The following is a 12,730-nucleotide window of genomic DNA, read 5'->3' as shown; positions in this document are numbered from 1 at the left end:
TTTTTGTCTGAAAGCTGAGTTAGTCGGGAGTGTTCTTAGCCATGTTTCATGAAAATCGGTCCACTACGTCGCGGTCGGGGGATTTTTCAAAATTTTAATTAATAATGTAGATTAATTTAAAATTATTTTACACTAAAAGTGCTCGCCGCGTCGCTGCCATTCCGGTGTGAGCCGACCCTTAAGCTACTCTATTAAAGTCCGTGACCGTACGTATAACGGTGACATCGCCCTTGTGATATATAGCGGATATTTTAAGTGGGTAGTCATGTTATACAAAAAATGGTACGATTAATTTTGAAATAACAATGACACAAAAGAAATACTACTTTATTTGTTTCAAGAAAAGGTTTAATTAAACAGCAAACGAATTTGTACATTAAAACTCAAGAAGAAGATTAAGGCATTTCATTGAAATGTTTCCGTTTTTGGAGTCTTTACAGATTTGATTTACACTAAGTCGCGAAGTTACAGTAGTTGCATTTCTAGGGGTTGTCACCTGTGTGTTTTCAACTGGTGTCTTAACAATTCTGGTTTCTTCCGACACTTGTAATCGCAATCGCTACACTTTAAAGGTCTCTCCCCTGTATGTACCATCTGATGTTCGAGTAAGCGTATTCTCCTTGAGAACTTGTAGTCACAATACTTACAATGGTAAGGTTTCTCCCCTGTGTGTGTCATATAGTGGTATCTCAAGCTGGTGCGATCCGCACACTTGTACCCACAGATACATTGAAAAGGCTTCTGGTTAGTATGTATCAAGTTGTGTTTACGCAACGTTGACCTATCACGAGAGGCGTAGTCGCAATGACTACATTTATATGGCCTCTCCCCTGTGTGTGTCCGCTGGTGTTTTTCTAAAGATTGTTTGTCTCTGCACGTGTACTCGCAATCGCTACATTTGAAAGGTTTTGAATAATCACCAGTATGTGTCATTTCGTGCCTTCGCAAGTTTGCTTTCTGATAAGTCCTGTGCTCGCATCTGCTGCATTTAAACGGTTTCACCCCAGTATGTGTCATCTGGTGTTTGCGCAAGTACTTTTCTAAGCGGCATTTGAAATCACATTCGCTGCACGAATACGGCTTTTCGTCGGAATGCGACTCTTCATGTACATGTAAATAGGATTTCCGTTTGCATCTGTAGTCGCACTGACTACATTTGTACGGTTTCTCTCCAGCGTGAATCGTTCGATGTTTCGTGAAAATATGTTTATATCGAGTTGTAAAACTGCACAGTTTACAATTCAAAAGTTTTACAGTGCGCTTTTGAGTCTTTAAAGATGTCTTATCTGTCAGAAACTTGCATTCACTTTTCTTATGCTCTAATAAAAGTAATTTAGTTTTAAACATAGAATTGCAATAACGACACACAAATTTCCTTATTGATTTTGAGGTAGAGTGTTCTCGTATATGTATAGTTAAGTCAGTCTTATTCTGGAATCGTCCTCCGCAGTCGTGGCACTGGTAGCGTTGTGTGGGGAAGGCGTGAGGCGGCAGGCGCTCCAGTAGAACGGAGCACGCCCGCCCGAGGACCTCTCTTTCGACCGTCGAAGGGGCTGGAACATTATTCAGATAGAATTGATTAATACTTCGGAAAACAAGGTCAAATTATAGATGGCTTTTACCCTCAAGGTATCACACATCAATAAAACATAACACAAATAAAATAAAAGTATGGCAACGGATTTATTTTTTATTTATTTAACCAACTTACATTTGAGGAGTGTCTTTTCAAAAGGACTTATTCTTATAAGTCAACAAGGTTTATTTCTCTAGGAAGACATATAAAAAATAACCTCTGTGACTTGTAGAAATAAGTCCTTTTGAAAAGACACTCCTCATTTACAGATAAACCAGGCATGCAAGTTGTGGGTTGCAAACACTTTATGGCGTAGATTATATCGCGTATAGTGAATTTACAATTCATCCCGACGTTTCCATAGTTTCGCGATATAATCCGTTTCCATAGTTTTATTTCATGAGTAACAATTGCGGTAACCGAAGACAATATTATAAACACAAATAATGAAATAATAAACTCTTAGATTGGAGGTGTAAGATCAAAGCTATTAAAAAAAATATATATCTATGAGCTAGTGAAATTTTCTACAAAAAGTATCGCATTGAAATGTAAAAACGAATAAGTCCCTTTAGGCACAGATTTCAATAGTCAATTAGCTGTAATTTTTAACCCGCGACGCAAAAACGATGGGGTTTTATAAGTTTGACATGGCTGTCTGTCTGTCTGTTTGTGTGTGTGTCTGTCTGTGGCATCGTAGCTCCCGAACGGATGAACCGAATTAGATTTAGTTCTTTTTTTGTTTGAAAGCTGAATTAGTCAGGAGTGTTCGCGGTCGGGGGTTCCAAATTCGATAAATTATGGACATCCACCTGCCGTCTTCAGTTTCCCGTGATCAGGACCTCAATAAAAATCAAAAAGGTAACCACGGTTTATATCCCGGTCAATATAAGTTTACTTTAAGCATGTAAAACTATTTATTAATGCCTGTTAAATTCAACTTTTAAATTTTACAACTAGGGAACAAATCAAATTATTTTATTAGAGGTTTCCGAACGGTCGCCGAGCTGTCAAGTTGACTCTGTGACCAGCTGATTTCAAATATTGAAATTTAATTATATTTTTAGCTTTAAAGAGGACTTCTACTCATTGTTAGTTAATTTAAGTAGTAAAGTATTATCAGTGATACAGTTTTGGTGAAATTGACAACGTTACACCGAGTATTTATTGGACTTTGAGGCAGGACTACCCAACTGTCAACGAGTGATCGCAGCCGTTGGAATCTGCGTTTGAAACGGGGAGAGTATTCCGTTTTATTTATCATTTATTTCTACACTCAAACAAAGCTCATTGCTGCGGCCGTGAGCAACGTCAAACAAACAACATTGGCACCGTGCAGTTTCCCTTTGCTTGACGAACTAGTGGAAGCACAAGACGAGACAAGACACATTCGCCACAGACACTGCCGACTACTGACACACTGCACACTATTCATTCCTACAGCTCACATCTCTGTCGTCATCTTGGCAAATCTTTCAATCTCTGTTGAGATAAGTACTCATCCTTTTTTATTACATCTTTCAGAAAGCCAGACGAGTGACAATGAACACCGAAATTGCGACCGAAACTCGCAAGGCAACGGCACGACAACTAGAGATGCAGCTAAAAACAACAGCACAGGACCTACACGAGTCGAGGGCCTTGTCGAAGCAGTTGTTGGAGGAAAGGGAGGAAAGCAAAGTGGAGCTCCAGAAAGTAATCAACAAAAACTCAGAATTGAAAAGGGAGCTGGCGGACAATGATGTGCAGCTGACTGATGCCCGCGGAGAAGTGGACCGTTTGCAAGGCACAATAGACACCTTCAACCAGTGCGCTTCGACACATGAAGTGGCCTTGGCCCGCATCACACAGTTAGAAGAAGAACTGGGTGCGGCTAATGAGGAACTTAATTTGTTTAGGAAAGAGCGGGAGCACTATGATGCTTCGCAGTTACAGAATGTGTACCAAGAGTTGGTAAGCGGTGAAACACAATTGAGTAGGGACTCCAAACACATAGTATTCTTTAATAGTAGTAATAAGTTAAAAAAGTACATTAAGATTAATAGGTATATTAGGAGAACCCAAAAGCTGATCAAAGGCCAGGCATGTATTAAAAAATATAGTAAATTAAAACATACATTAACAGTTATGAAAAATAGGGTTCAAGACTGTCATTCAGAGCTGGAAGTCAAGGAATCAAATTTTCTGAAATTAAATGCCGACATTAACAGGCTGAAAGATGAGCTTTTGGCAGTATCCACCATGTATGAGACTACTAAAAAACAAGTTGAGGAGCACATACAGGCTTTTAATACATTGCTGCTAGAAAATAGAGATTTGGAGGAGCGGTGTAAGGCATTATTAAATGGAAAACATTGTAATTGTGGCCAAATGCCACCAGCAAAGATTATTCAAGCCGATGTGGCCCACGACACAACTAGGCATGCGGCAGTAGTTAAACAGCCCCCTAGAGCAGTCAGTAAGACTGTTGTTTTTTCAGATCAGATTGGGTTAGGAATGGGCCCATTATTAAGCTACCAGTTAGAGCAACAAGTGACAAATTACTGTTATCAAAACATTACTTTGTCTCATTTATGTGACCTTATTTCAAAGGGATGTTATGATAGCAGTACTACATTAGTAATTTTATTAGGAAATAGTCTTAATGTAGATAAGCTTAGCATAGATAAATTGATGTCCACACTAAATGTTATTGAAAAATCTGGTGTGGGGAAAATTATATTATGTGCACTACCTTATGCAGAAAATGTATCATATGACTATAATTGTAAGATAGCTTACTATAATTCTTTAATGTACCATGCCATAGCTGTTAATAAAAAGTACCATTTCTTTGACTTAAATAAATTCATTGAGCGCTTCATGCTAGCTCCACGGAAGGTATTTTTGCCAAAGAAATTATTTGTATATTTAGTGGAGTTATTGGCCTTCAATATTGAGCCAAATAGATGTAATAGTGTTATATATAAGTCTCAGTCAGCTGACAAAGCCAAGGACCCCATGCCTCATTTAAACTAGATTGTAAGACAGCGGAAAAACACCTGAATATGAACGTTGTTCACCAGAATATTCAGGGTTTTTCCAGCAAAGAATTAGAAGTAGGATTATTTTTAGATAGTAATAATGTTGAAGTTATGTGTATTACTGAACATTGGTTGAAACAAGAACAGTTGATATTTGATTATGTTAATTTTAAATTAGCTAGTTTTTTTGCCAGAAAATCTGCTGCTCATGGTGGCTCCCTTATTATTGTTAAAAATTGTATGAAGTGTAAAGAGCGCAAAGATGTTGTAAAATATTCCATAGAAAGAACTATAGAAATTTCATGTGTTGAATTAGACAGATATATTATTGTATGTGTTTATAGACCACCATCAGCTGACTTCAGCATATTTGAATCTACAATGGAAAATGTTCTGAATTTAGTATGCAAGGGCCAAAAACATGTTATTGTATGTGGAGATTTTAATGTTAACTTGCTCGAGTCATCTAGTAATACTGTTAAAATGTTCTGTTTGTTTAAATCATTTAATTTATTTAATTTATTTCTTGAACCTACCCGGGTAGGTGTGACTAGTGCAACATGCCTAGATAATATTTTTTGTAACTGTGAATGTATAGATAAGAAATTATTTAACTGTTTTCATTCCGATCACAGCGGCCAAAGGGCAGCTTTCTTAAACGTTATTCATGATACTCCACAAACAATAACATATAGACCCATTACTGGATCTCGCTTGGAATCATTCAAAAATGAAATTCTACATAGTTTGTCTATAATACCATTTTCGTATTATGACTGTAATCATTTGTATCAAGATGTTTTCAATGTAATTCTTAATCAATTTAATAACAATTTCAAAGTGAAATCTATTAGTGGGTCAAAAGTTAAAACAAAGTTTAGTGAATGGGCTACTGTAGGTATTCACAAAAGTAGAAAAAGACTTTATGAACTTTATGGTGAGAGAGAGCTGAACAAGAATTCAGAATTCCTGGACTATGTAAGAAACTACTCAAGAATCTTCAAGAAAGTGTGTTTAACTGCCAAGAAAAACTTTATTAGTTCTAAATTGAAAGTGTCGGACAACAAAGTGAAAACAACTTGGAGTATTATAAATAAAGAAGCTGGTAAATGTAAATCACGCGATTGTCAAGTCAACATTGTATCAGATAATCAACAAATAGTGTCGAACAGCGATGTTGCCTCGGCATTCGAAGATTATTTCTCAAATATAGCCGTTAACACCACAAAATGTTTACATTCTTCTGCGGCTCAAGCCCATTCATTACTTTGTGCTAATGTTAAGAAATGTAATAATTCATTTGAATTTAGTCAAGTAGACTCTGTAAATATTGTTAAAACATTCAAGTCACTCAATTTAAAGAAAACGGAAGACTTATGGGGAACATCAGTTAAAGTAATTAGTCATGTCATAGATATAATAGCACCTTACTTGGCCGTAATATATAATATTTCAATTTCACAAGGCACCTTTCCAGATCTTATGAAATGTAGCAAAGTCATACCGCTTTTTAAATCGGGTGATTCGAGTGATATAACCAATTTCCGTCCCATATCAATACTTCCTGTACTAAGTAAAGTCTTTGAGAAGCTAATGTTAAATGATCTACTGGGACACTTCAACAGACATAGATTACTTACAAGCAAACAGTTCGGTTTCACAAGGGGCCGTTCCACGACCGATGCTGCTTCGGTACTCATTAAACATATATATAATTTTTGGGAAAATTCTTGTGATGCAATTGGCATATTTTGTGATCTTTCAAAAGCCTTTGATTGTGTGGATCATGGAACGCTCATTTTGAAATTAGAACACTATGGTTTGTCTATAAATGCCCTAAACTTTATGTCTTCTTACCTTAGCAATAGAACACAAACAGTAGTTGTTAACAAAACTCGCTCTAGCGGGACTGTAGTCCAATTAGGAGTGCCACAAGGCTCAATTTTAGGTCCATTCCTGTTTTTGGTTTATATAAATGATTTGCCATGTATAGTGAAAAACTTTTGTGAAATAGTACTTTTTGCTGATGATACATCACTGCTTTTTAATGTTGACCGAAAATCTACGGATTACAATGTAATTAATAGCACGTTAGCTGATGTACTGCAGTGGTTTACTGTCAACAATTTACTTCTTAATTCTAAGAAAACCAAATGTATTCGATTTTCTCTGCCGAATGTTAAACCAATCGATACAAAAATACTTTTGAATGATGAATGCTTAGAGATGGTAGATACAACACTGTTTCTTGGTTTAACATTGGACAAAAATCTACAATGGAGTCCTCATATAAAGAAACTAGCAAGCAAATTAAGTTCAGCCGCATACGCCGTTAGGAGAATCAGGCAACTGACTAATGTTGAGACAGCTCGCCTAGTGTATCATAGTTATTTTCACAGTGTAATGTCATACGGTATTCTGGTTTGGGGCAAAGCAGCTGACATACAGACTATCTTTGTATTACAAAAGAGAGCCATTCGTTCTATTTACAACTTAGGAACACGTGAATCAGTAAGAGAACTCTTCAAAGAAATTAATATCTTAACTGTAGCTTCCCAATACATTTATGATAGTATAATTTATGTTGTTAAGAATTTAGACTGTTTCACTAAGAATTCTGATATCCATAATTATAACACTAGAAACAAAAATAAGCTTGCCATAAAGAAGTTTCGTGTCCGTAAAGTACAGAAGTCATTTGTTGGGCAATGCATTCATTTTTATAATAAGTTACCTGACACTGCTTTGAGATTACCCTCCCAGCTCTTAAGAACTACTTAAAAAAATCATTGATGTTAAAGGCTTATTACAGAGTCGAGGACTATTTGACAGACAAACATGCATGGCCCGAACCAGAAACTACAAAAAACGAATAGCAATTAAAATAATTGTATTATGTATAGAGGACACAGTTCAGATAAGAAAGCACATCAAATATTTTATATTTTATGTTGTGTAGGTAAATTACATATTTAATGATATTGAGATTCATATTATCTTTTTCTTCTATGACAATTTGATATGTTTTCTCTGAAGAAGAACGACGTATTATTAAGCAATAATATAATTTATTGAAATTGATTTCCATAGAGTACCTAGTCTGTTCATATTCTTTGATGAATACTTTTGCATGTTAAATTGTATGTTGTTATTTAATGCATGTTAATTATAAGATGTAATGTTTTGAAAAGAAGTTGCCCGCCGAGTTTCTTGCCGGTCCCATAGTGGATACCCCCTCCCAACTGAGGGGGGACTGAAATCTTCTCGAGGCTGAGGCGTAGGGTTAGAGCCGGCGTAGCTTTATTTGACGTTCATATGCGCATTGTAATATGCCTACTTGAAAAAAAAATAAATATTTCATTTTCATTTTTTTCATTTTTCATTTGTTCTTTTTTCAAGTAATCACACTACTATATATAAATTATAAATTTAAATAGATATCATCCTATACGAATCCTTTGCAGGATTACGATATAGCGAGAGAGATGGTGCTGCCATCTATTCAACTAGGGAACAAATCAAATTATTTTATTGAATATTTTTCGATTTGTTCTTTTTTCAAGTAGTCACACTACTATATACACGGTGTTTCCGGTATCACTCAAAACCTCAGACACCCCAACTGATTTTTATTTTTTTAAACTCATCTAGAGTATTCATCTTTTAATCTGATCGTTACTTTTTTTTTAATCGAATTTTTAATTTTCTGTACAGCTCTACTTGACTTTTAGCTCTACACTCAATGAAATAATTGCTAACTACCATCATAAACCATAAGACTATTTATTTGTGTACGTTACTGCAACGACATAAGGTTTACTAATAGACAGCTAAGATATCACTGTAAAACACTTTAAAGCTTTGTCACAGTAAACTTCAAATTGGACAGGTAATCGCAGTAAGCAAATAAACTCAATATTCAAAATGACAAGGTTGTAATTAGGTACGAGTTCAATTTGTTATGACTGATGATAAACATTAAGATTAAACTGACAAACAACGTCAAACTAGTAACGGAAAAAATAATCGTCCAAGTAACCGGCCAGTATTAATACCCCTAAATACTGAAAAAAGGTAAACAACCTCTAGCAATGCGATATACACAATGTTGTATTACGAGTACAATAGAATGGGCACGTAAAAAATAACTAATAATACTAATTTAAATAAAAATATTACCCCCATCAAGATTGCTACGGTTGACGGCGAGATAGAATAAAACAAACGAGTTAAAATAAAGAACTGGTTTATTCTCGCCGTAACTCCGCGTGAGCACACGAACAAAGGTCGTTAGGTGTGGGTTCGTAAGGCCGATACTGATTTTGCTCCGAGGTCAGGTCCACCACGCAAGTACTCCCCTGAAGCTGCTGGTGTCGTTGCGGGCTGAAGACGGAACGCGCCGAGGGACGTCAGCCGCTCCGCTCCGGATCTGCCGGAACTTGTGTAGAGGTTCCGGAACCGTCGTAACCCGGCCTGGGCTGTAGTTCCAGCCGTAATATGGCTCCCTGGAATTTATTTCCAGAAAATGAGAATAATGTTCCTCACATCTCTCCGCTGACTGTACCCGGCAAGACAAAAGCAAAGCAGGAAGAAAGTACTGCGTGATAAAGAAGGTAAAAGTCTGGTGAAGTGCGGGTTGGTACAATCAGACGGAGTTTACATTTGTAAAAACCATTGTTTTAAAAAAAACAAGCTACAATGCAAAAGTGAAAGTTGAATCTAACGGTCAAATTTTGAATTTAAAAAGTTAACGGAAATTAACTGCCATTATAAATTTAAAAGATTTACAATTTACGTTAAAACAAAATGCAACAAGAATGCAATGCACATTCTAAAAGTTAAATTAAATACAAGCCAATTAAATTGAGTGGCACGCAAAATCGAACAAAGAAAAATCATAACGGAAAGAACCGTTAGGAATGACATTTGAATTTACTTGCTAAAGAAAGCGTATTAATTGTTCAACACTTACCCAATTGGGGATTTAAACACTAAATACAAACGTTACTTGGTACTAAACGAGCACTAAGACGTATTAGGAATTAAATAAATTTAAAATCACGCCGGCTACATGTATAGTCGCGAGCTTTGAGCAAAGCGAACGTGCGCCGGCGCCGATGTCTCAATCTGTCTGCCCCGAGCTGTGAAGCCGCGCGGGAGCGGTGGAGTAAGGCGCGGGGCGGGGAGCGCCACCGGCCGGTTTTACAACGAAGGAATGTCGCGCAAGGTAAAGTGCGCAATGCATAGGTCAGGATCAGGATGCAATTATAACTTAAATATTACGATTTGAATGTATCGCTTTTAATTATTCGTATCTAGTATAAGCAGGTAAGTGTTTCTTATGAATTAATTACGTTTATATTGGAATGTAAGTTAGCTATGAATCAATAAAACTTCTTAATATATATGTAACCTAGGTTACGTAACGTATTTACGTTACAATCCCCGGCGCGTGGTCAAGGATTTTAGGTCATCTTAATGAAATAAAATCCGCAGAGCTAAGCACTTGTCGATACGCTTTCGTAAATAATCTTTCATACATCACGCTTCCATGAATACATTAGTAACTATTTGGGAAAATGAAATAAAATTACTAACGCTCAATAGCAAAAAAAATACTGAGGTAACCTGTTACAAGAACTTGAGACCCTACACGTGCTTTTGCCTAAAGATGGTAACACGCATATTTTGAAATTAAATTAATACACAACAAGCAAACATACATCATGACTAACGCAGGTACTTCCCAAAATGGGTAGGGAGAGCAACTTGAAAATACTAAGGACCTAATGCCGCCCTTGGCAATCAAAAATTGGGAAGGGGGAAAAAAAATGTGATACCGCAAGCAGGCAAAATGCCTCCAACCAGTAGCTATAATCACAATTGAGTCAATATCCCTTAGTCGACTTCTACGACATCCACGGGAGGAAAAGGAGTGGGGAAATTCTTAAACCCGTCACCACACGGGGACACGTGACACTAATAATAACCTCACGAGAAAACAAAAAAAAAAACTATTTATGAACACCAACTAATTTGAGATCTTTTATATGCCAGGTGCCTAAATCCTTACCTGACAAATCTTGCAACATATACACTAGAGGTGATTTCTTAGCAACTACCCGAGCCTTAATAAATTTCGGGGCTAGTTTTTTGGTAAATTGTTTACCTTTATCGCTCAAGAAATAGGTACGCTTCATGACAATGTCACCGACTTGAAATTCAGCAGGCTTACGTCTAATATTGTAATGAGACGTGTTCTTGACATGCGCATGCCACAACCTTCGCTGCACATCGTCAAATAAGGCTGACATGACACCCAGATTTTCTGCGTATATGTCACGTGGTAGGAACAACACTTCTTCGCCGAGATCGTTATCCGTATAGTGTGTACCGCACGGCACCAACTCGCGACCGAATACTAGAAATGCAGGTGTTTTATTGGTCACTTCATTAACCGAGCTATTAATGGCAAACTGAACCCGCGGAATAAATACGTCCCAAGACCTATGGTCATCCTCTACAAACGTAGAAATACACGTAATAATCGTGCGGTTGTAACGCTCCACGAGATTCACTTGAGGCGTGTATCTAGGGCTATAAAAAACGTTAGGAACACTATACAACTTGAAGAAATTTTCCATTACTCTCCCAGTGAATTGAGTGCCATTGTCCATCAACACCGTCTGCGGTACACCATGCACAAGGAACACTGACTCCTCTAAAATCCTTACGATTATATCCGCAGTTGCCTGTTTAATCGGAAAAATCAAACAATACTTGGAGAAGCAACATGTAACGACCAATATATGGTTGTTCCTTCTCCTAGTAGTTGGCAATGGACCCATCAAATCGATCGAAATCATTTGAAACGGGCGTGAGCACTGTTTCGGTCGCCCCATCTCCCCAAGGTTTGATGGTTCTGAGCCTTATACGCCAGACACTTGTCACACGATCCGACAAACTTAACGACATCCTGGTACATTCCTGGCCAGTAAAAACGCAAAGCAAGTCTACGGTAAGTCTTAAATATACCCATATGCCCTGCAGTAGGCTCCGCGTGGTTCTCAAGAATTGCCTTTTCACGTAACTCCGCAGGAACGACCAATTTCCAAGAAAACTCCGAAGTAAGTTCATGCTTGTTCTTTGTTAAACGGTACAAAGAGTCATTTTTAATGAGATAATTGGGAAAATCTATAGGGTTGTGCAAACACCCATTATATATATTTGTGTACCAATTATCTGTGGATCCTAAATGAACGTTTGTGGTGTTAATAGCACTAACCGGAATACGAGATAAGGCATCAGGGATGACATTATCAACCCCACGGCGGTGTTTAATAACAAAATCAAACCCAGATAAACGTACACCCCAGCGAGCCAAACGACCGGTTGGGTTACTTATGGACAAAAACCACTTGAGGGCGCTGTGATCCGTGTATACGGTGAAAGTCTTACCATTTTCTATATAGCAACGCCAATACTCTAATGCTGTCACGACGGCAAGCGCCTCACGTTCTGTGATGCTATAGTTCTTCTCCGCTGGTGACAAGCTCTTTGACATATACGCGATCGGGTGTTCCTTTCCATCGATGGTCTGTGTAAGCATACCCCTATCCCGTAATTGCTAGCATCGGTATGAACCTCGAATGGTTTCGAATAATCGGGACAACAAAGAACCGGAGAAGAAACGAGACATTCTTTGAGTTCCCTGAACGCAGACTCAGCCTCCGCAGTCCACTTAAATGGAGGAGAGCCCTTCCTAGTGGAAGTCAACTTATTCAAGGGCCCAGCTATGGTACTAAACCCAGGAACAAAACGTCGGTACCAAGTAGCTGTTCCAAGGAACCTCTTGAGATCCTTACTGCAAGTAGGCGTCGGGAAATTTAAAATGGCCTCGACCTTGGCGGGATCTGTATGCAAACCCGAACCATCGACTACGTAACCAAGGTATTTGAGCTGGCTTCTAAAGAAACAGCACTTATCGAGATTAACAGTCAGGTTGGCCTGCTTTAATTTATCCAAGACTTTCAAGAGTAAGGAAACATGGCTGTTAAAATCTTGCGAGACGATTATAATGTCGTCGAGATACGCGAAAACCTTGGGCCCAAACTCGGAAAACAACATGTCT

The 12,730-nt window shown here is 37.7% G+C and overlaps 1 protein-coding gene and 1 long non-coding RNA gene across 2 annotated transcripts in view; both read right to left on the bottom strand.

The window, feature by feature from the left end:
* Positions 1-23: 23 nt before the first annotated feature.
* Positions 24-12,730, bottom strand: part of LOC125237966 (zinc finger protein OZF-like) — a 34,358-nt gene continuing 21,651 nt past the window's right edge. The window contains exon 3 of the mRNA XM_048145220.1: positions 24-1,553. Coding sequence (XP_048001177.1) covers positions 493-1,553 — 1,061 coding nt within the window. The 3' untranslated portion in view covers positions 24-492. The remainder of the gene's footprint in view (positions 1,554-12,730) is intronic.
* Positions 8,829-10,036, bottom strand: LOC125237969. The gene is made up of 2 exons (XR_007178397.1): positions 9,572-10,036; positions 8,829-9,104 (listed from the first exon to the last, which is right to left on the bottom strand). It is a non-coding gene; the product is annotated as an uncharacterized LOC125237969 (long non-coding RNA).

Source organism: Leguminivora glycinivorella, chromosome 22, assembly GCF_023078275.1.
Source record: "Leguminivora glycinivorella isolate SPB_JAAS2020 chromosome 22, LegGlyc_1.1, whole genome shotgun sequence".
Lineage (NCBI taxonomy): Eukaryota > Metazoa > Arthropoda > Insecta > Lepidoptera > Tortricidae > Leguminivora > Leguminivora glycinivorella.
The sequence above is the reverse complement of the archived record's forward strand: the minus strand, read 5'-3'. Positions and strand labels throughout refer to the sequence as shown.